Here is a 25,323-nt window from a genome sequence, read left to right on the forward strand (position 1 = left end):
GCACCAGAGAATGCTAAGATACCTGAATCTCCATACTAAGGATATTCCCAGTTGTAGTAAGTTTTATAACATGAGTCTATTTACACAAAAAATACAACAGCTATAAGTGTTGACAGAATTTAAAAACAAGTGATGACATTGCACTGGTACCTTAATTCAGAAACACAATATACTGATTGAATAATTTACTTACCCCAGTATAATGATGAATACCTCTGTGCAAGCTCTCAGTTTTTCCTTCCAAGAAGCTGACTAGCCTATGATAAAACAGAATTTAGAGGACATTAGTTAACCTTGTGTGTTATTTCTCCCTTCAGTGCTCTGAGTGTTCTTTTTGTTTTTTTAAAAACACCACTGTAGTGAAAATGTAAGTAGTAAACATTTTTTGCAACCTTTAGAAAAGGTAAGCTATTTGCTAACCTACTATCTGGCTAGTGTAACCAAAGAAAAATAGTCCTTCTGTTAAAAAAACCCCATTATTTAAAGACCATTATTATAATTGTATTTTTTACCCATGCACAGAACAATCAGACTATTTTGAAAAGACACTAACCCATTCCAAAACTATTCACAAAGAGTCCACTTTTGTATGACTAAGGATAGCTTGAAGAATTTTCATATAAACATCTTTTGTCTTTCAGCTTGGAAGAACCAATAGAGAATGATGGAAAGCAAGAAAAAGAACTCTAGTCACCTTTATTTCAGTATTAACAGAAACTGAGTGACTACAGAGAGCTAACAACAGACAACAAGTCAGGGACTTTCTCTTTAAAAACACACACAACTGGATGGAAAAACTAAGCTAGGTTCCAAATTATGTGGTCCCTCTCTGATCACACATTTACAGAAGACTTGATACAACAGACCAATGAACTAAAAACTCCTATACAGTGTCACTAGGATTGGGCTTGGTTGTGAAGTCAGTAGCAGCTTGACAAAGGAATTCATACAGGATTGACTGATCTGAATTAGTTTTATGAAACCCATTAATGCTTCAGAAGAAATTTCTCCATTACAGTTCCAGTTTCCTATACTTCTCTGCACTTCAGCTGTTACATCCACGGAAAAATACAAACACTCACCGAAAATCTACCTCTGCAAGTGTTTCCAGAAGTTCTGTCCTTACAAGCCAATATGAACTGTTCTTCAGAGTTAGGAGGTCAACAATCAATTGCAAACCTAGTTCACTGTAACTGCTACTGCATAAGCTCATGATGCAATGCTGAGAAGAAAAAACAACTTTCAGTTACATTACAGAAGAGGTTCTCTGAATAGCAGAATGAAAGTGACCAAAAAAACCCAATCTGTTTTATTTAGAATACTAAAAAATTATTGCATAAGAGCTAGGAGGAAGTACCAGAGCTAGGTACTTTACAAGGCCAGAACACCATCTCCATGTGAACTGCTAAAGCCTGATGCTGCAGTTAAACTTTGGAGAGGAATGTAGGCCTCAGAGATCAGAGGGCAATCCTCCAAAACAGGGCTCACAGGGCTTAAACACTCCACGCATTATATTTTGATCTGTTCAAAAACAGTCTCCTAATTCCCACAGGGTATTTTTAGACACCGGGTTCTGATTTCCAAAGTTTCTGAAAAAGCCATACGTCCATATTTGAAAGTTCAGCTACAGGCACAATGTGTGATCTTTGGAAAAAGTTACAGAACTCCACACTTCCGTGTCTTATTTAACTACACAAAATGTACTTTCTTGTTTGAGGATTAACATCCCAAAGGACATAACATTTCTGCCAAAATGTATAAAGTCAGGCTACATTAGGTACTGAGAAAAAGAAAGAAGAAAAGTTGACTAGTATTAAGCTGCCTGAACTGAACAGTTCTGGTGAAGCTTTCTAAAAAGCCATTATCACAAGTGTAATCACACAAGAAATCACTATACAAAAACATGAAGATCGCTGAACAGAAGGTTAAAAAGACAGCCACATTTACCTAGCTGGATTTCCTTCCCTCAGCTGTATCACTGGCCCCTACTCTCTGCATATAAAATCCTAATTTCCATACACAAGCTACATTTTACTAAAATTTTACTAAAATTTACTTTGCCTCACTGGTCTTTAAACTGCAATCGTCAGCCACCTTGTGCCTCTCCTTGATAGAAGAATTTCCCTCAACCTACAATTTGTCTGTGTTCTACTTTATTGGAAAAACCCTCAAAGAAAGCTCACTTCTTCACCTCTCTGCTTTTGCACCAAACACCTTCCACAGATTTTATTACAGAAATAAAAATTCACATACTCTAAGTTCCACTCACCAGTTCAGCTGTCATCTCTATTTTAACAACTGCCTACAGGATCTTTCACCCAATTTGAACTGCTTGCTTTCCTGAGACTTTCTCCACTTTTAAAATTATTATTTCAGAAAATAATCACTATTTTACCTGTCATTTGTCACATTTAATTTTCGTTCTCCAAATACAGGCTACAACCAGGCATTATATGTTCACACTTCCCTGTTTAGCCTTCATAGCCTTTCTAGCTAACGCACTCATCCTACTGTTGGTTAATGTAACGTTTACATTTCTCATGAGAAATATCACAATTAGGTTATAATGCTACATGATGTAACCACATAATTATTTTCTATCTGTATGTTCCTCCATTTCTGTGCCAATAAAGTTCTCAGGGAAGAAATAATTTTTTGCTCCATGTTTATACATCTGCGCATAGCAGGATCCCAGTAATGAATCACAACCCTGTGATCTGTGGTGGTGCAAATAAATTCCTACTGCTTACCCTCACAGCTGTACAAGCCAGTTTGCAAGTAACAGAGGACTCATCTTTCAATGTTTTCTGTAACAGAGGTATGCAGTCTATCAAGGAAAAGAGATTTCCTAAAAAAAAAAAAAAAAAAAGCAATGAAACATTGCTATGTTACATTAGAAGACAAAAAGAACAAAAAGACACCCCTAAAATAAATTGTTACCTGTTGAGCTTCTGACATTTATTAGCCATTTTTCCACATCAAAGCGGGATTTAATTAGAATGGAGTTGACAATTGTTCCACAGAGAATGGCCGTAGCTCCTCTAATCTGGGGATCTCCATGGTCAATGTAGTTCAGAATGTCCGATACATATTGCTCCTCTAAGAAAGTAAGTTACAACTACTTTATTTTAAAAATACTAGTATTGGACCTTACTGATTCCTAAAAATGTTTCAGTGGAGGTCTCAACTATTGGACAATCAATATCAGCACATCCAAAATATGTCCACCATAGTTCTCCCTTTTTGAGATCTCTTTCTGTGCAAGCAATCTACATACAGATCAATCACACCATTCAAACCAACAATCACATATATAAACACTAGTGATTAATTTCAACTGTAAACAAAATGCTCTGGGGAAATCTAAGAAGCATTTTGGTCAATATATCATACCAGCTGCACACTCCAGGTCCCTGCAATTCATTTGTAAAAACGAACCTAATGGCTTAGAAAACATCTATAAGAAGGACTGAACCAAATTAGAAGAAAACATTTGTAAAATAAACAAACCCCTTCTACATACTAATTGTTTTAAAACAGCTTCAACTTGTCAGAAGCTCTACAAGTTCATACATTGAAACTTAAATCTTACTACAAAAAATATACCTCACCACACACACAGCACATTCATTCCAATTTGTGCAATATTTGCTCTCAAATACTAAACTGGATCTGGAGTTTTCAGTGTAGTTGCTGCCTCACTGATTTGGGAACCCAAACACACTATTAAAATGGAATATGTGAACCACAACATACCATACTCTTCTCCCATTGCCTCCAGGGGTGTTTTATACAGTTTGCTGAAGAAAGACTCAGGGTGAAGTGCAACGGCTGCTCCAACACAACTTACTGCCAAGGCTTTTACACTGACTCTCACATCTCTATCAGGAACTAAAGCTGTGGGGAAGAAATAAAAATTAATAAAAGGAAGGCATTTAAAAGCTCCCACAATTGTTTTAGATTTAATTAAAAACACTATATAAAATAACACTATAAAATAAATTAGCATAGACAAAAATATGAAGGCAGAGCAAGCAGTTCCAGTTTATCAGAGGCAGCAGAGATATATGGCTGCTTTTTTGCCTTCCTCAAATAAACTGTATTTGAAATATACTTGAAATATTCAAATACAGCCTTAACATACTTCCAGATCACTTCCTTCCAAAACCAATACATTATATGGGTACATGAGCAAGTAAGAGTTTAGAAAAGGGAAAAAACCAAACATCTTAAATCAGTCATACACCATGACAGGAATGTGGTTAAGTCCCCATCCCTGGAAGTATTTAAAAACCATGTAGATGTGGTGCTTAGGGGGACTGCCACAGAAAAACCTCCAATATTTCCAATAAAGTGAGATGAAAACCAAGACAAAGCAAACTGATCCTATTTCCAACTTTGTACGTGGAGAGACACAGAGAACCAATGAACCTCAAAGACAAACATACCTCCTTTGTCCCCGGTGAGCAGGAAGGAAGCTGACAGCAGCCTGACGCAGTGCACCAAAGGAGCACAGTCTCTGTCAGTATAGTGCCCTATGTCCCCCTTTACCCTGGAGGGCTATTGAAGGCAAATCACAATGTTTATACAGAGAAAAATTAATCTTCAATTGAAATAAAATATTAAGCACAACAAGATTTAGAAATACTGCACATCCTCAAATGTGTAACGTTTAATACAAAATGAATATATAATATTCATATATAGTTTAATATATCTTCCCAAAAAAGGCCTCAAAATGTAATGCTCTGGGGAAGTTTATATCCAGTATCAGAGCTGGTTCAATTTTATTACAGAAACACTATATTGCAGATTTTTCTAAACTACCTAGACTTGCTGTTTGCATCTGAAGAGCGTGCTAAACTACTTGTTGCCATCGCACTTTGGAAACTTTGTATGAAAAGCATATTATTTCCTAGTTGTTCCCAAAGAAGACTCACAGTTTTCTGTAGTTTCACATTTAGAATTCCCCAATAGTCCAAGCTGATCTAATTCTGCCTGCCACAAATGAAACTTTTGCCCCAGCTCCGAACAAAGTCCAAAGGTAAAGTCAAAAAAGAGGAAATCAGTAACTTGTAGTTAGAATGGCACAAGGCTCAAAGACTAACACCTGAGAAGATCATGAAGTTACCTACACAGGAAGCAACCAGCACAAAGATATTTCAAGTAATAAAGTAACAGTGTAGCCTACTAATACACAGACAAAAAGGGTTTGTGTTCTCAGCAGTGTGTTCTGGTATGGCTTTGCTGGTGATTGTGTTTAAGATACCACCATTTATGTATTCACCTTACATTAAATGAAATTCAGGCTCTAACTCAGATTCCCTATGCAACCTTAGTTACTTTGACCTGTAACAAGGCACATCCATATACATGCTTTCCAGTAATTTACTTCATCATAACTGTAATTTTAGGGTTTTTTTTAAACTCCATTGTTTTAAACTTTAAAACTGAGCACTGTGACTACTTCTCACCTTGTTCTCATGATCACCAGCATCTGCTGCATCTTCTTTCGATGTAAATCGATCCACACTGCTATCAGAGGGCTGCCTACTATGGCTCATGGTTTTCAGCAGGTGAGGCTGCTGAAGAGCTTTAGAAAAGGGCAATTCATGAAATACCATTTCAGATACAAACTAAAAGCACTTTAATTAAACTCAATTATACAAACATGAAAAATAAATCAGCAGTGATCAAAACAAGTGATTGATTACATGTGTTGAAATATATTCTTTATTTTACGTATCAATCTAGTTATTTGCTTTTCATATCCATTCAGATCCATACATGAGTCTCCATTCCCTTGGAAGTGCAGATGCATCTGAACACCTGTCTTAATGGTGTCACCAGTCTGGCCCCCCCCTTGTATTTATCAACTTACCAAGAGAAGAATTTCTGAAGGACTCTGATGAATCATCTTGGAGAATATTTGCAGCTTCATCTTCCTCATCCTGTAGCTGCCCAATTTGCATTCCAGAATACTGTCCTTCAGCACCCTCCAAAACCTACACAGTGCAAGGACAGGACTTAAAATAACTTATCTTTACACAGAGTATTAAATCTGAAACATGCAGTGTTAGTAATCTAGAAATGATCTGAAAGCAAATATGAGCCTGATAAACATCAGTGTCCAGCTGCATGCAAGGCTCAAAGCACTTCCCCTCCTCCTGCAGCACTGGGACTATTGGAGGCCATAGTTCCATCAGAGTCTCCCAGCTGAGCCATGAACTTGGCTATTCACAGGAACAAAGTGGATCTCTCTGTCCATTGCTTCCCTGCAGCTCCCCTTGTTTCTTCATCACAAATGTCTCTCTCTCAGCAGTTACAAATTACAACCAACACCTTTACTGCCACAAACTGAACTTGGCTCTAGCTGTCAAACTCCCCCATAACCTAAATTGTCCTGGATATGTGAAGTCAAACTGAGAACACAGTGTAGGACAAGAAAGGACAAATAAGTATAAAGTATTTAAATTTCTTTATTCAAAACCAGAGACTACTAAAATGGACTCATCTGGAAGAGAGTTTGACCCTTGGAACCAAGGCAATATATAGGCAGTAGGTATAAAGAAAAACACCCATAAAAATTAATCATAACAATCAACAATAGTAAAAAAACCAATTTCACTAATTTTATCAGAAAATAGGACACTTCTTCAGTTACTTCCTGTCTTCATAAACACTTGGAAATTGCTCATTAAAAAACTTGTGTGTCAGTAACTTGGACAGCTATTTAGTCTGTCAACTAAAAAAGATAATTTTACATGTAATTACTGCTTGTAAAGAGTATGCACAGACATATGGAACAGTCTGACAAGAATTTGCATGAACGCATCAACAAACACACCTTGTCAATAAATGCCTGTTCACTGTGGCCTCTGCACTACCTTCATTCACTACCTTTAATTCAGACAGCAATTATCATCACTCCTTTGGTTCTTGAATCCTCACACTTGCAGAAGTATTTTCTTACCGTAATTATAAGTTTTCTATTTTTTGCAGTGCTAAGAGACTATTACTCTTCCAAAGTTACTATCAGAAAACTAGAGTCAAAAGTTTCATAATGTTTGAAAAAGTCTTAAAAAGTTCTAAATTTTCCCCCTTTTGCATTTTCTGCTCTGGCTTCCAGTAATTGTATTTTTGCTGGTTTTATTACAACCTCACAATACAATTGCCCAAGAGAGAAAAATGTCTTAAAATAGCTATACTGTATGCACATTTCAGGTGTTTACTAGATATGTAACTGCTACATTAGTAAATTATGCAGTATTTGCCCATTATAGGAGAAATCCTTACAATGGAATAAAAAGGAAAAAAAAAATATGATGAGTTGTGTTGCCAAGTGTAAAAGCACAGGCAGAAGGCAGTGTGAAGCATTATGTTCCAAAAATATTCCTTTATCATTCCAAACAAACTGTTCACCCTTTAACACTTCCATTAACCCTCCTGCACCAAAACAATTATTAATATATCTACACAAAATTAAGGGTATATTACTAAGAGAATATATTTATGTCAGGACTTTGATACTGCCATTCTTTCAGTGAGCAAAATTTGTAATGCTTTCCCATGATGTACCCAGAGAACAAACTGATTACAGCTTTCTAGTTTTTCATTATTGCTAAAGTGAAAGTGTTAAAAGGAGGTCAAGCTCTCCAATAGAGGTGTGAGCTGCTGACCTTTCCTCTGTTATTAGCTGAGGACTGAAAAGTAGAAGATGAGTAAGGAGACAAATCCAAGTCTGGACCCTCCATGGAAGAGCCCTGAGATATGTCGGGACCCTTGGCAGAAGGAGATCCCCCCTCTGCCCGCTGCACACTTACAATTTCAGAGCTGTCCGAAGGGGTTACAGCAGAGTCTGGACCTTCTGTAGTAGTCTGAGAGCTATCACTAATTGGTGAGGAAGCCTGTGTGCCATCATTCAAATCCATAGTGGCATCTGACTGGACAGCACTGATCTGGCTGGAGCTTCGACTAAGTACTTCATCATCTTCCCCTTCAGTAGCTGTACTTGTCAAATCACAGCTGGCCAGGTCTACAGAGTCTGACTGCAGCGTATGCTGGGAACGGGGCTGCTCTGTGATGATGTCGTGTCCTGTGGCATCAGCAGCTGAGCTCCCCGCTGACCCAGCTGTCGACACACCTGATGAAGAAGCCAGTTCACTGGTTATCTCACCCTTCACAGAAGCTGCAAAACACAGGCATTTATGAATCAATCCAGTGTTTGAAATTCTATTTCACTCTCAGCATGGACCCAAAGATTAAACCACATATTAAGCTAGGCTAAGGAAAACGTGTAACAAAACTGTTAAACTATAGGTAGGAAAATAGGCATCTGCTAAGATGTCACCCTATCTCTGCCAGTAACTCCCATTAAAAACAGAATGCAGTCAACTGCATTAAGTTTTACACTCAGCAGTATTTATGGTTTCAGTTTTGCTACCATGTCTTTTGAATGCCCATACACTTCCTCATGACCATAACACATCATTTACACAATTTACATAGAGCAATAACAGAATGTATTAGCTGACTGCACTGCTAAAGAGAAAGGCAGGTACCTGCAAACGATGCAGCACTGACATCAGATCGGGTTTCAGAATCATCATCCAAGCCCTCTTCTTCACCAAGAAGTACTTTACCTGAGAAGTGATATAAGAAAAACCTTTAGTTTTCAAAAATTATAGTCAGCTTGAAGTGTTCAACAGTTGAAGTCAGTTAGATGTGAAATCTGTTTTTTAAAAAGTTTATCCAAATAATTTTTCATAGCTATGACAGACAACAGATGAAAAAATAAGGGAATGAATAAAATGCACATCCAGTCCCTCACTAATTCATCAGGAAAGAAACAGGCAGCAGTGACAAGGAAACAGAGTTAAGTCATCTTATTTACCAGCGTAACCATTCAGGAAACTACCTACAATCTAATTACTTCTAGGGGTTTTTTTGTGGACTACATTTACAATCCCATTAATTTCACCAAGTATGTGCTACTCCTAAGGACTGGATAACTGGCATCTGGATGTCTGCCCTCAACTCTGAAGGGCATTAATGCACCACAAGTAATAGAATAAATAACCTCTCCCTCCCTAAGGCTACAAAAATTATCAAAGGCTGCTTGGAACTCCAGAGAAAACAGAAAATGCCCAGGGGGAAGAGCAGTGCAGACTAGAAGCACAAGACAACACAAGTGGGACAGGGTGATGAACCATGGACAACACTGAAAGCTAAGGATTACTAAAGCAAGAAATCTTCAGAGAGGCTTTTGCCATAAGAAACTCGAAAACAACTACTGACATAACCCAACCACCACAGAGTTCTCTTACTCACAGAACATTATCTATTTAAATTACAGGCAGTGGAAAGATACCTGCAAATGCACACTGCCTGGAAGCCAACCAAGGACACAACTGTACTGAAAAGTCTGTCCATGGGACAGAGTGCAGAGGGAGCTACTAAGCCCATCCTTCTAGATGTTTCAAGTCCCTTGCTGAGACAGAGGGATTCACAGTAACTGCTATGAGAAGGACCATTTTGCTTAGACTACCAAGATGCACTGGCAGTTTAAGATTTATAATGCAAGATACTAATGTCGGGATAACTCTGGGTGAATTCCTTTGTACCTTATTCAAGTTATCTGGGGGTAAAAAAGCATTAATACACTTTTGTATTAATTTCTTTTTCTCAAGTGCTTTCATTCATAGTAGTACCACTGTAGAACTATCTTCCTCTGAAAAACATGTTTTATGATACTCAAACCTGTAAATAAGGCAGAAAAGTAACCATGGCATTTCCATATACCTTCTATGTAAAATAACAGTAATTGAGAACTACACACTCCTATGAATGAATCAGTAAAATCATTCTAGGAGTTCCCAACAAAAAGCATGAAATATAATATATTCTTCCCAATTATTTCGCACATTTACATCCATTTCACTGAAACAAACCAGGATGATGTTCTGCTTTCCACAGCTGACCATTTCTAAAAGAAAGTGAAAGGATAAGAACACTGAAAAACAGTCATTAGGCACATTAGGCTTTGTATGCTTAAATGAGTATATAACACACTCAGCAGGATACTTTCCCACTATTTGATGATAAAATAAAAACAGTTAAGTTGCTTTCAAAACATGGGCTTTGATTTCAAAAGGAGTTTTCAGCCTTTTTGCAAATAATCTTCTGAAGCTGAAACATAAACAAACCAATGCAAGCCAGATGCTCAGAACTGAAGTTGGTCTAATGCAGTAAGATTGCAAAGATGTGGAACATAGAGATTTCTGCAGATCAGCCTCACTTTAAACCCCTACACACAAAGGAGCATTACAGCTTGAGAAGTCCCATCCATTGCCCACTATTCTATATGACAGTAGAATGCAAAATGACTTCAAGGAGGAACTGGGAATAGGCTTGGATCTTCCCTCCTTTCTACAATGGAGAACAGCAGGAAATGAACAATTCACGATTTGAAAATAAACCTGCATGAAGCATAAAATTGTGAGGAGATTTCTTCAAGTTTATGTCATTGTTTCAGACCACAAAATCTTCATACCATAATCTTGGAAAAGGATAAAAGCTGATGACTTTAGCTGATGACTCATACATGTTTTCTCACCAAGTGAAGGAAAGATTCGTGTTTTAACAAGTACTTTAATTGAATTTACACTATTATTAATACTTCAAAGTTACACTGAAGACTACCAACAAGACAAAGGACCAAAATTATAATTTACCACTTTTTTATTTACATGATATGTGTTGTTATTCTGATTTGTTGCACTCTGTGTCACCTTTGGATGCCGCAGCAATACCTACTTTCAGACACCCATTCTTTCAATCTGTCCTTTCTAAACTAGAAACCATCACTGCATCCATAGCACTAATTTCCTTCAGCTTTAACCACTACTTTACATTTTGGTATACTCTTACAGCATACAGATAAGGGTATTTAAGCTTTATGAGATTCCCTGCACATAAAGATTGAAGGACATAATGGGGAAAAAGTATAAGCTATAACGGTCCTTCAAGTTGATATAATCTCATTCAGTTTTAAACTACTTTCTCTTCAAGTTTTTCTTTTCAGCATTGAACATCTCTTGCTTACTAATGCTTTCAGTGACTGCACTACACACACAGTTTCACTGCAGTAGCAACATTTAGCTCACCTAATGCAGGCGATGAAAGTGTTACACAGTTGTACTTATATTGATTCTGCTATAGTGATATGACTGGTTTTAATCAAAGTGTAAGTGTATAACTAAATATTAAGTACTTTCATGCACAAACTGGGAAAAGAGTACTTCAGAGCAAACTGTATTCTTTAAAATCCTGCTAAATGAATTACCTATTGAAGAAAGAAATGAAAATATACACAAGCAAGACAAAAAATGTACAGAATTAATCACCAAGAACAGAAAAAGAAATAAAAAAGCATTATATTGGAGCATGCAAACATACACGTGCATTAGTGAATTACAGAGAAAAAAACAGGCCTAACAAAGCCAGGAAAGTGAACTATTTTGCAAGTTACATTAATGGTTAAGTACTACCATGAAAAAGAAGAATGCCCTGTTCAGAGAGATTATTTTTCCATGTGCTCTTTAGAAGTAAAACTGCATCAATAATCATCAACATAACTTTGACAGTGAACTACAGCAAAAATAAAATCATATTGCTTTAAATAATTTTAGAGTATCTTGATTGCAATATCAGAAATTGCATCAGAATTCTTTCATTGTTTATAATGATTAAGCTCAGCTGATAATACAGGCAGTTGTGAATGAAGACCAAAGTTCAGCAAGACAATGAAGTGGGGAGGGGAGAAAAAAAAAAAAAAAACAACAACCCCCAAAAAAATCAGGAAGTAATGCAATTAAAGATTTGTTTTCAAAAATAATCACCTTTATGCTTTCTTGCAAGAACAGGGCTGCATGAAGACCCCCCTCCAGCTGCAAATCACAGAAAGTAACACATCAGGGCAAAGACAGAGCTAATGAAATCATGAAGGAATTCTAATAGCCATGAATGGGAAACAAACAAACAAACAAAAAAAAAATCCAAAGAAAAAATCCAAAGAAAAACCAAAGCCAGGAAGAAATAGCAAACTTGTTGCTTTTGAAGTCCAAGGTTTTTTGAGCATTCACCACCAAATTACTTTTAATATTCTATGCCACTTGTGCAAAGTCTGCTTCCAAAAACATGTTCTAAATTTCCCTGTTATGATTGCTTCAAGCTAGTAATTTACCTTCCAAAAGCAGTAATATTGACTGATCTGTTAGTTCAATACAGAATCTTTACAAAAATCCAATCAGAGACTGATTGTTTTGAAATAGGTGAGTAGCAGTTAAGAGAATTTTAAGAACATGCACTCCACAGACAAGAAAGCTGATAGCTGACTTCAACAGTTAAGGATAAGCTTAAATCATGCTTTAATTTCATGCTGGTTTTGGTATTCAGCAAGGAGCTCCCAGTTAATATAAATTCTGATCAGCTTTTATGAATCACAGTTGTCAGATGATTGGTAAGAACATCATTAATTTTGTGGGTGAAAAAAAGTCACCATATATAACTTGCTTTGTGTAACTAAAAAAAAAAATATTTATCAACACAAACTGTAAAAAAACCTCTTAAGTTTGTCATTAATCAGTTAATGTATATTCACTTAAAGGAAGGAGGGAAAGAACTTCTACTGTACCTGGGGAAAAAAGAATGCTATGCAGAGCTTCACACATTTCATTTTAACCTTCATGCTTTTGGTTAACACTGAGAACTAGAGTTGATGATGTATGTTCATTTCCTTTTACTCAAACTACCAAAAATAGAGCTTACCTATAAGTTCCACTATGCTCCCACTGCGGCTCCTGCTGGCAGCTTCATCTTTGGATACACTGACCTGAGCCATACCCCCGCAGGCGGTCAGGGCATGGAGCAGTTCAGGGGGAGGTGTTCTAAAGAGCTGCTGGAGCAATTCTAAAGCTCCAGTCACAACATTATGGTCCTGATGCTGGGTGTAGTGCAGAGTCAGTTCATAAACCTGAAAGCCAGCAGAGTACTGGAATAAGCCTCTATGAAGACAGAACATATTGTCTTGTCCTATACAACATCAAATTTCTGCAGTAAATTAAAAATAACTGATGCTTGATATATCTGATCTTCACCACAATCTTCCAAGGGGAAAATGTCAATCAATTGTAGCCACTTAACCGCCTTTTTGGTAGAAGTCTGCTGTTTATTGTTATAGAAGGAAAGATCACATCAAAGGCACCATAAGAAATTTTTTGCTCCTTTGGGCACATCTAACAAGTACTGCTGATTCATTTTTCTGGGATTTCTGGTCATTATTTACCAATAACTCCAGTCACTAGACCAACTATCATTTATCAAGTTAAACAAAAATTTGAGAATTCAGAATGTTCAGTATCAGACTAATGTTTGATCAAGATTTATTTATTTTCCTCCCAACTACTACTCTTCAGGTAAGGGTTATTATCCATATTTTACCTGTATAAGTTGTTCTGGTGAAGGTGAAATCTCCGTTTCTTTCCTTGTTACACCAAAACTGCCTTTCAGGCTGGTATCTTTTACTTGTTGTTGCAATAAAGGTATGAGATACCTTAGTGTAAGTAAAACACCCAGAATTAAAAGAGTAGGACGATCATCTTCTACAGGAACCAACAAGCCTGAGGAGAGAAATGAAGAGGCCAAATAACTTACTGACAGTGGTTAATTTCAATACTACGCTTCAAATGTTATTTCCTGTAGTCCACATAACAGCTTCTTTAAATTTAAAAAAAAAAAAAAGCAAAACAGAACAACCGAAACCCAGCAGCAACTTAAGAGTGCTTTCCAAATGTAGAAACATTTGAAAATATGTCTTTTATATACCTGACAATCAATTAAGCAACGTGGGAGAATGATCAGAGGATCCTGTCTCACCTTCCCTGTTTCCTACCTCTTTTTACTCCATAAAAACACAAAAAAATTTCTTTTGTTTTTTTTGTAATAGCTGATACTTTCACCGAGTGATCTGGACTCTTTTGCTCCTCTCACCTGCCTCCTCTCTCCACTTGACAGCTTACACCCAAATGTAACTCCCTCGCTCACAGAAGCACTGCTACCCTAATGGAAGTTATTTGCACTTTGCCCTGTTTTGGGAACCTTGTTCCATATACTTACGTGTTAATCACAATCAACCCCAAAGCATATTATGAACAAATATAAGTTATGGAAGAAAACACAACCTTCTACCCAGGGAGGGGGAAAAAAATCAGAATAAATTCATGAAGTTCCTATTAGTGCTTCTGTTTGAATTCTGCATCATTGCCAAGGGCATTATCACACATCACTTCAGAGGGAAGCAAGTCACAACGCAGCATTTGAATTTTTCACACTTCTTGAAAGCAGCAATGCTAACATGGTAACACCTTATGTATCTGCAGGTCTTCCTTATCTCTCCTTTTGCAATAGAGTCTACATAGTAAAGAACCCCTTGTCAATAACAAAACTGAGGCAAGTTTCCACTGAAATCCAGAGAAGCTTCTCGTCAAAACTTGCAAAAACAACACTAAGACCATGCAAACTTCCCAGCTGAAGAAATATGGAAGCAATACCTGATACAAAGTTCTGCGCTTTTAAATAAAAAACCTCTCAATTTCTGCTCTAAGTTATAACAGAATCTATGTGGTGGTCCTTCTAAGAAAGGTTACAGGATATGTGATCATGGCTCAGAGCACAACCAGGTACCCTCCATCTCAGATCTCAGACCTGCTGCACTAGCAACCAAGCTGATGGACCATGTAAGTCTCTTCAGATTCCTGATGCCATCCAAGTTCTCCCAGAATCCTTGAACCTCCTCACTTTCCGACAAGCTGCTTGCTTCCTAAGCCTTAGCTACTTCTTTTCAATATTACTTACTAGCATTGCAGCACAGAGAGAGAGACAAATAGCTTTAGGAGTATCTTCCTCTAACTTAACACCAAATAGAGAAAGTATCAGCAGTGTAACGGGTAGTCTAAGTATCCTTCCTTTACCTGAAAACCTTTCACATATGCAAAGTGATACATATTCTTAATGGAAAAAAATATAATGTTACTTACACATAAAGCAAATTGAATTTTGTGACTTGAATCTTACCTAAAAGTACATTCAATAACCAGGCATAAAAATACTGTGTTCTTCGTGAATGTTGACAGATGCTTACTGCTGATCCTGCTGCTGTTCGACGGATAGTGGGGGAACTGGATTTAAGATTAGCTATGAAAGCCTTCAACAAAACCTAAAAACAAAGATACCTTACTTAACTTTTTATCAGAAGTGAACTGAGAAGCCAGCAAATGTATTTCTCATTTATTCAAAGCATTACTTCATGTACATCAAGCAAGGACAACTTCTGCCTTAATTCAGACATGCAGCTGTAACACTGCTTTCTGTACCATCTGACTGATAATGCTGATAGCTCACCATGCTTTGCGATATAACAGGGAACACTAACAGGGTAAAGAAAGGTACCTTAATCTCATTGTCATTTGCAAAATTGCCAAAGGCTGCCATGATTTTGGGTATTGCCGCAGCTAGCGTCTCTTGTACCGATTCTTCGGGTCTCTTACTTATCCGTGTCAGACAGGGCAAAAGGTTCACCAAGTATGGCCTATGTACGGCACAGGAGAAAAACTAATTTGAGATCAGAACAGCCATACCCTTCTAAGTATTTTTAATTCATACTCAAGTTCTGTGGTATTACTAAATCATACAAAAATGTACCTGTTTTCTGAACGTAAGAGAAGAATACACTTAAAAAATACAAGTCACTATCTTCGTAAGTTTTTCCCCTTTACAGTAATGTATAGCATGGAACTAAAGCTCTATGAAAATAAAACACTGATCAAATAAAGCTACTTCAGAGAAAAGTGATAGCAATTCCTCCAATCTCCTAATTACATACTTAAAACTTCTGAACAGTATCATTTTGTTAACATCTGTATTTCTTTAAAGGTTCTAATGAAAGTTCCTTATTAGAATGTGTTTACCTGCACTTTTGAGGCCGAACTAGATGGGCAAGCTCAGCAAATCTCCAGAGTGCAGCACGTAGACTTCTTGAAGCACCATTCTAGACAGAGTATATAACTATCACATTTCATCATGCAAAACCATTTCCTACAAAAAAATTGCCTATACATATACAATATACAATATGTATACAATATACAATATGTATACAATAGTGTACATTTTACTTAAACAGATAAAAATATAAGGTGTCTGGAAATCATAAATTTCCTTCAGCCAAAAGGAAGTCAAGTCAGTTCCATAACTGCCTTCATTCTTCCAGATGGTATTAGGAATTTTCTGAGTAAACCAAAATGAATAATAAGAAACACCATAAAAGAAAAGGAAATGTCTGAGATCTCTGTTCTGCTGAAATCTGCTTAAAATACCACAGAGAAAGGCATCAGCCAACAAAGAAACACTGATGATATGAGAGTCTAAAAATCAGTGGAATGCTTGCAGAGATATAAATACAGCATAAAATTGACAGCAGTGAAGATATGCAAATAAACAACATTCAGTTTCTGAGTGCACCAAAGGAAAAATCAACATACTGATGTGTAGCACTTCCTAACGGCTTGACTGCTGAAGTTTAGTATCTATTTGCCCAGACTGACAACTTCAGTTGAGCACCTGACTTGAACCAGAATGCCCTTATATTAGTGTCTAGGGATACAGTACAATTCCTTAGTATTGCTGGAAACATAGAAAACTATGGAATTCAAGAGATGCCTAGGAGGGTGTCTACCTGATGTAGTTCAAACCCAACCAAAACGCTTCTCAAATTGAGTCCCCTGAAGACAAAGCTGAGATGTCTAAAAGCTGTCATTTCTTTATTACTTTCTTTAGCTAATATATCAAAGGCTTGCAGCCTTGTTAGCATGACAAGTAAAAAATACTTGCATCTGAATTACAAAACATGCATTTCTCAGGCTCACAGCCAAACAACAGATTCTGGCATGGCTTCTGAAGTGATACTGATGCACAAACAAAATTCAGTCTACTGGGTGCCCCTGTTGTACATGCTACCTCTCTCTCACCTGTCACAAATCTGAGAGCACCTTTCAAGAAGCACATGCCAACTGAGCAACAAAATATTTCCTCCTACACCTGGTCACAACGTGCAGAAACTTCAGAGCGATTTATCTGTTGGCTGTTTTCTGTTAATTAGGTAGATGCCCATTTCCACATCCTCAAAAATATTGCATGACATTAAGGTACAGCAATACAGTAAGATATCCATACATGGCCCTACCTCTAACAGAAGAAAAGCTATGTGCATTGATTTTGTGACTTATCTTCTAGAGTTCTATTATTACCCCCAAAAAACCAGTATCATTACTGTCTGACAAATAACACCTATATTTTCTGCATTTATAGATGCAAGACACACAATTTCAGTGATACTGTCCTAAACACAGCATTTCTCTTCTGCAGTCGCAAACTTCAAAAAGGCTACCACAAAATTTCTTCCTGTGGACATAATTAAATTGTGTCTTTTGGTGCCTAGAAAGATGCTTCAGTATTTCTCCCTATGCCTCTGTAAGAAGCTGTAAGTACATATCACACATTCATACAGTAGTTGTATCAGGTTACTTCAAGCCTTACTCCTCCCCAAGGTTTTGTCAATTAAGAATGTCACTGTCCTCCATCTACTTTTCACCACCCTTTTGGTTCAAATTATTCTTTCTAGCTTAGTCAGTGGAGCAAACATCATGAACATGCCTTATTCTTTGGGTGGGGAGTCACTAAGGTTAACTTGAACTGCTTTTCAAACCAAATGCTCACACATTTTCTGCCAGATAAGCTTTCAGGAGTGGTTAGATCTAAACAATGGGGCCAACAGTGAGGAATTCAGTAGAATAATACCTTGAAACAGTCATAAATCCTTCTAAAATGAAGTTTTTACCTTGATCTTAAAAGACAAACTATTAATTTACACTAATGTTACATTCCAATATAATAGAACACATACAAAACACCACATTTCAAAATGACATGAAAGAAAAATCACTCACCTTTTTAATCTCTTTATACAGCTCTAACTGTAACCTGGGAAGATTGGAATCCATCAAAGCCTGCAGTAAAATGCATTGAGAACATTCTGTGTCAGAGGGGAGGCGCTTTACAGGAGCAATGTTACACTTGCAGTAAAACAGCTTCAAACAAGGCACAGAACTATCTAGTGGTCCCTATATTTGATGTATAACTAAGAAAGTGATAAATACTGATAAGAGACACCTTTATCCTTCACACAAATGTGGTCAAACTCCACAAACTCTAACAGTTATTTGCAGTTAATACTGACTGCTTTGCCCACTGTACCTGCAAAAGGCCATATGGGATCAGACTACAAGCAGAGCCAACCTATTGTGCTTTCTGGCAATCACCAGGAGCTGGTACTCATGAATATTAAAACACAAGAATAGTATTCACAAGCAGCAAAAGGCATTCCCTGCTATACTCCCCCACTGTCAAGTAGGCTCCTACTATTTCTCAAACTGAAGCTGTATTTGTACCAGTACCTTTAACAGCCCCTGAAAACCCTTTGTTTCATGAATCAGCCTATTTCTGCATCCAGTTAGTACATACGCTACAAGGAGTTCTGCATACCACAAGTGTCACATCCCAGGATCCAATCAAGCATACAGCAACAGAGCATGTACTGTAGTTCAAACCTGAAGCCTGGCTAAAACCCAGTGTACATGAAATGAAAGTAAGCACCAAGAAGTAGTCATTTTCTGTTCACCTCAACTTGATCATTCTCTGTCTTTAAAGTATCAGACAAAAAGAAAATACAAAAATATAATCTCTCCATACAGAATAATTTGTATATATATGGTTACCCTTCCTCATCCACTTTTTTCTCTGATGTGTACTACAATTTATGAACATTTCCACCAGCTCCTCCAATGAGATGAGACCTTCATACAGTGTGAAAGTGCCTATGTTGTGGATTCATATTGTGCTATACTGTTTAGTATTTAATTTTTTATTCCTTGCCCAGTAATTTATTAATTCTAATTTTCTAACTGCCCTCCTGACCACCAACCATTAAACTCACATCTTCACAGGATTACTCATGATGCCTACAAAATCTGATGGCACACGCTGAGCTAGAAGCCACAACTGCTTAAGCACAGTCAGTGCAGTGCCTGTGGCTCCTCCAGGACACAATTTCCCCAGCCTAAAATTGTATGCTCCAAAACTCCATTCCCCAGGTTGTATCTTTATATTACCATAAGCACCCCAGCAACAGACTGCAGGTGTCTGGATGACAGCAGGCAGGATTTACTTCACAAAACTTAGTTTTTATGAAAAGTTCACTGCCCCTATATATAAGGATATCAAGCAACACAAAAAGGCACCAGCTACTATTTGGCTTCAAGGCTAAATTGTCCTTACAACACACCCAGCTGGAGGAACTATTTTTATTAGTGTATAGCTACATTTTTAGCAGGCTAGAATCTATAACGTCATCCCGATTGGAAAAAAAAGCATAGTAAGCTCTAAATTACTACAATAATAAATTCCAATTACTGAGACCAACTGTACTGCAATCTGTGTGAACAGTCCCACCAGTATCATTAGCACAGAGAATACTACAACATTCTGCATCAGCTTCAAACAAAAGACAGCTTGACATTACCCACAGAAACCTGGAAAGTCCCAACTTGGTATTTTTTCTTTTAAAGGTATCACCAACATTATTTAAATCTTGAGCCATTTATATTGTCTGTGAGGTTCTAACAGGTAAGTGTAGTGATACTTAAAGATGACTTACAGAGTGTTTATTTCAAGTTATGTCCTCAGCCTTGTCTGCACAGCAGCATTAGTCTTCTAGTTATAGTAATGAGCATAAACTCCAGACACAGTTACACAAGTAATGCTTACATCTGTAGTCTTTTATTTCAAGAGATGCTACAAAGCATCACTAGCAAAAGAATTAGCTTCTAAATATGCCTGAGATACTAAAAAAGGCTGAACTTTGACTAAAATGAAAGCTTAGGGGCCCAACACCTCTGTTCTACTTACCACAAGCATCACTGGTACTTGCACAACCAAAAATAAAACTGCACATCTTTTTGTCTCTGCATTTATACACAGTTGTCTGCCTAAGTTGCTAAATTGCTCCCACACAATGTAAAACACAGAAACAGAATACAAAGTACAACCAGCTTCCATAACAGTCTGATACATCCATGTGTGTAGAATATCACAACTGTTAACCATTTCAGAGCTGTGACCAACTGGCGAGCTTAATGACTGATAGAAGACTCCATCATTTAAAACTACTTTAATCTTGAAAACAGAACAAACTACCATACAAACATTTTGGAAAAAAAAGTAAGTTTTTCAAGTAACCCTGAAACATGCCAGAGAGCAACAATATTAAACAGATTAGAGAATTTGTGAGGTAAATTTTATACCAAGCCTACATAAGTGCTTCATGGAAAGTAGGAAATAAGCTTACATTCTTTAGAACTGTTTCAGAACAGCTTTTAAGGCAAACTGAGTGAAATAATAATGTATGTATTTCATAGAGTGCTCTCCCTCAAACAGAAAAACATTTAAATCAAAGTGGAAAGACCAAAGTGCTATTGGGCAAAACAAAAACGCAAGGAACTCACACTTCCTCATTTCCTATCATTATGGAACACACTACACAATCGGTAAGCTTTCTCCATACAACTTTCAGCCACAAGCTCAATCCCCAAAACTTAATTCAATCAGATATCAATGTTTAGTTTGCTTGCTTCTACACGCGCCTTCATGCGAAAGAAAATTATTATTTGCATATTCCTAAAGCACTTAAACTTTACATCAACTAGATTATTTATGCCGGTACGTAACAGTGTCTTCAAGTTCAAGTATTTCAGAAAAAAACCAAACACAAAAAAAAGGCAAGTGAAGACAAGCCTGTTCTGGAAGCAGCAGCTTCTGCAAATTACTCAAAAGGTTCATTTTAAGATACTTTGAATCAAGATTTAGACCTCGCGTGACCTGCTATGAATGCCCATCTGCTCTTCTCCAACAAGTTCTTCATTCAGGATCAAAGTAGGGGAAAAAACAATTTCCACAACACCATAGTTATTCTAATTACTGCCTGAAATCTCCCCCTCCAAATCTCAGCAAATCACACTACCTTTCAATCAGTTTTTAAGTAATATTTTTACCTTTCCTCATGCTAAGTGTCTTTATGTTTACAGAACAATAATAGGAGTATTGTTCCCACACAACAAGATGATTTCAGAAAAGCCCACATTCCTGTTTTGGTTAACTTGAAGAGAATGAAGTTAATGAACAATTGAAGACAAAAACAGATCTGAACAATGAACTAACTTGTAAGACAAGTTACAGTTAAATATGTTGATCTGAGCATAAAACACTCTCCTAAGAGAGAAAGAGCACATACAGAATTTAGTAAAGAAGCTTACTTACCCTCTTATATTATGAGATACTATCAACAGTAAGAATGGCAACTAAAAGAACATCAGTGGGAATTCAGACAGGACATTGCATCAAGAAGAGACAAAAATCTGATAGTAATAGCTCTTACTTTAATAACTTTATTAAGGCATTCATCTGCAACCATCCGGACATCAGATTCTGCATCCTCACTGCAGAGGAGAAAGAGTTCCATAGCAATGCCCAGCAGTTTCTGAAATTCTGGAGAATTTCTAAATAAACAAACATTAGAAAATTACAACGTGCACTATGGAAATGAAACACCAATAATGTTTTTCAAAGGGTTTTATAATCCAACTACATATATATTATACACACGTATACAAGAGGAGAAGACATTCAGTTTATTTAAGCACTTCCTTAGGAGCTGGGAAGTCATTTCCCTACTCTTTCCTACATAACCTGGTAAGGTATTCGACCTCTGTGCCTAAGTGTCTCTGTCTGCAGTAGATGGAAAGTGCCCGCTCCACCAACAGGTAAACAAAAGTCCCTAGATTTTGAGTTGGTTAAAAAAAAAATCATGCCATTTCAGTTTTAAATAGAAGCTCAGCATTTAAAACGAGCAATTATAAGGAATCCTCCCAACAGCTAACACTCCAAAGTTGCTATTCATCCTAATGAATTAAAGACATTAATAAATAATTAATAAATTAAAGACAGTGCCTTACCTTAGCGACTGAGCAACTATGTTTTCGCATATTGTTAGACAATGATTCACTCGATCTTTCTTGGTAGCTGCAAGTTCTTTCTTTCTAAAGGAAGAATACAATGATAATGAGTTCAAAAGTGACCATTCAAACACTCTTGCTAAAGTAGAGTTTAATCATCACACAAGAAAAAGATGCAGTTTCTAGTCACTCCATAAACAGCAACTACCTGTAGACACAGCACTTCATCTGCCAACTGCTGCTGAGAGCACACAAGCCAAGGAGAAATACCAACTTAGAAAAAGAATGAAGAATGAATCATTTAACATGGAATATCCCATTCATTCCATAACTTTCACTGAGAAAATACTTGGGAAAGAAAATTGAAGAATGAAGAGCAAAGGGAAAGGATGGAAAAAATGAGGCAGTCCTAGAACAAAGCAAAAATAAAAGAAACTGATACAAAGAAAAAGGTTGGGGAAAATAAGCCATGAGAACAAAAAATACCTCTTTTAAAAAGACCCTCCTCCCACATAATATCACCTTAGACTTTTTCTGTCTGCCAACATCTTGAAACTTTGAGTTCTATTAAATAGACCATTTTGCACCTGAACTGAAAAGGATGACAAAGCAATGCTATCATACACTACATTCCTCTAAAGGTAATTACAAAAACAGCAAAGTCCTAGACACAGTCTCTGCCTGTTGAGAATATCATCCCTATAATAACACTTGGTATAGCCCAGGAAAGGCCAAGCTGAGTGTACTATAAAGAGAATAAAATGCACAGAAACAAAGAATGTGTATCTACAAACGATGCAGAGCACAATACAAAAAGCTTCTACTCTGTAAAATGTGTTTAACATTCACTTCAACATGATACAAGCTCTTGGAAGAGCAGCTCTTCCCCTGCTCCACCCCCAATAAAGGAACTGAAAATAGAGAGCAAGACAGACTCCCAACTATGACTGTGAAATTTCATTTCAGTGTGTAGTCTCTCCTACTCCTAACTTTACTGACACAGAATCACTTCTAGGAAAGCAGATGTTACTTTTAAATAATTAGCTAGTAGCAATAGCTGAGCAAAACCACACACCCAAGTATCTCTCCTGAGTCTGTTTCACTGTAAGGAATTACCAGCTTCTTCACTCACATTCAGAGAATCTTCCCTTTTGTTTACCAAGTGAAAATTGATCATTTTTAGTATTTAATTTTCTGCCTTAGCAAAAAACAGCAAAAATCATGAAACAGCAAAACAGTGTTTCTGAATTAGAAGTTGGAAAACAATGTGAACAGCCTTGAGTTACGTTAATAACAGTAGCACAACATTAACAGCCAACAGCAGGTAGCCAATAAGCACATTAAATTCAGCTAACTCAAAATATAGTGTTAGACAAGTATTTTTAAAGAACTACACTACATTATTTAGGAACATCAGCTCAAATAATAGTACACATTTTGGGAAAAAGTCATTCTTTGCCAGTATCCCTGTCCTTTTTCTTCCATCAGGCTGAAGGCAAGGAGTTCAAAAGTCTGTGTTCCCAAGATTTCAGTTTTTCCTCACAAAGATCCTGTCATCTCACCCCAGAAATACTTCCTACTTTTAGAAGTTTAAAGAATAGCTTCGAACAAAGCCATTTTTTCTGTTACAGTTTGGCACCATTTTATTTAGGCAAGCTGAATAGCAAAGAGGATCTCTTCTTGGACTTAAGACACTGGCAGAATATGAGCAGACAACCTGAATTTGTTCAAGATACACAATGTCTTTCTCTCCATCTTGAAAAAGTGCCAGAGTCTTTAGCAGCATTTCAGATCATCTCTAACGAAACACCAAATACTGCCCAAGATGTCCAACTGATTTTGCAACATGAGCACCACCAATGTGAGCAGGCACCTCAGAAAATTATTAATCATTTCAACTTTCATGATAATGTTACCCAGTGTTCCCAATCTCTTATGAGCACCATTTTCAGTACACATTCAACCCAAAAATAGAACAGGCACATCTGAACTTGCCCATAAGCTCACTATTTCAGATATAAGATACATTAAAAATACTGTTGACAAAGACTACTTTCAGAATAAAGTTCTTTATTATCTACACATAACATAGCCCTGAGCAAGGCAGGCAGTGGCATTCAATACTGCTCAGACTAGTAGAGATCAATCTCTTGGCAAATTTCTGTAAACAAAGAGCTCAACTAACACATAATCTACACTTTGCTGAAATAAGTAACTTCAAAATTTAAAAAGGCATGGCTAGAGAAAATATAATTTCAAGAAATGAAAGGTGGAAGGAAAACAATGTACATTATGTACATGCACATACTTTCTGTGCCTACAGAGGGAGAAGGGTAACAGAACAGTATCCAGAGAGAAAACACATGATTTTTTTTTTTTTAGTTTAAAAAACCAAACAAAGCTCTATTTAGAAGTATCATGAAGTCCACAGGCAAACTGCTGATGAGCATACCCAGGGGGGCAACAACAGCATCACACATTTTATGAATCAATCACACATCTGATGAGTAACAGAAGGCAGGAGATACTGGAAGCAGCAGCTATCAACAGGAAAGCTCCATCTCACATACAGAGGAGTTTAATCTCTTGCATACTTCTACAGCCCAGAAAGATTAATAAACAATGTAAGAAAACCAGCAAACCCAGATAATTTGCCCTCTGAGTTCTGACAAGCTGACTACAAGGAGATGCAGCTCACCGATGCTAATTTTTATTGACCTTGAAATTAAGAATATGTGAAGAGTAGAGAAGTTCTAAAGCTGAGCCAGTGACAAGAAAAAGGGCCAAACCAAATGGCTTGACATTAAGGAAACTAAAAATTATTCTTTTAATAACAAACAGAAATGTGAGTGGATCAAGAAATAAACTCATTCCAAATACGAGGGACACTGGAAATGAGGTATAGTAACGCAGGCAGTGGTAGATTGTCAAATCAACTAGAACTGGTCTACTAGACATGATGATGCCAAAAAACCACCAAGAAACCACCACTGACATACAATCAAACCAATCTACGACCACAGCTTCAGTCAAACATAAAAGACCCAGAAAAATTGAAGAGTATAGAAAAAAGCATATTGCTGGAGAGTACTTGCACTTTTACTGTACCTCTTGCTGTAAAGGTAATGGTTAGACTCAAATG

General features: G+C 37.0%; 1 protein-coding gene across 3 annotated transcripts in view; it reads right to left on the minus strand.

Annotated features, from left to right (window-relative positions):
- HTT (huntingtin) overlaps window positions 1-25,323 on the minus strand; it is a 76,833-nt gene that overhangs the window by 48,692 nt on the left and 2,818 nt on the right. The window contains exons 2-19 of one of the 3 annotated variants that reach the window (XM_082282066.1): window positions 22,182-22,265; window positions 21,605-21,725; window positions 18,063-18,122; window positions 16,026-16,105; window positions 15,508-15,646; window positions 15,133-15,274; window positions 13,501-13,679; window positions 12,829-13,033; window positions 8,562-8,642; window positions 7,824-8,188; window positions 5,882-6,005; window positions 5,475-5,593; window positions 4,449-4,560; window positions 3,757-3,897; window positions 2,941-3,099; window positions 2,751-2,848; window positions 1,083-1,222; window positions 194-257 (exon numbers count right to left, since the gene is read on the minus strand). In XM_082282066.1, the coding sequence (XP_082138192.1) occupies window positions 194-257; window positions 1,083-1,222; window positions 2,751-2,848; window positions 2,941-3,099; window positions 3,757-3,897; window positions 4,449-4,560; window positions 5,475-5,593; window positions 5,882-6,005; window positions 7,824-8,188; window positions 8,562-8,642; window positions 12,829-13,033; window positions 13,501-13,679; window positions 15,133-15,274; window positions 15,508-15,646; window positions 16,026-16,105; window positions 18,063-18,122; window positions 21,605-21,725; window positions 22,182-22,265 (2,413 nt within the window). Of the gene's footprint in view, window positions 1-193; window positions 258-1,082; window positions 1,223-2,750; window positions 2,849-2,940; window positions 3,100-3,756; window positions 3,898-4,448; window positions 4,561-5,474; window positions 5,594-5,881; window positions 6,006-7,823; window positions 8,189-8,561; window positions 8,643-12,828; window positions 13,034-13,500; window positions 13,680-15,132; window positions 15,275-15,507; window positions 15,647-16,025; window positions 16,106-18,062; window positions 18,123-21,604; window positions 21,726-22,181; window positions 22,266-25,323 lie in introns of those variants that run through there. The other 2 variants (XM_082282067.1, XM_082282068.1) reach the window with 2 other exon arrangements.

The sequence above is a fragment of the Coloeus monedula genome (assembly GCF_965178545.1).
Source record: "Coloeus monedula genome assembly, chromosome: 5".
Classification (NCBI taxonomy): domain Eukaryota; kingdom Metazoa; phylum Chordata; class Aves; order Passeriformes; family Corvidae; genus Coloeus; species Coloeus monedula.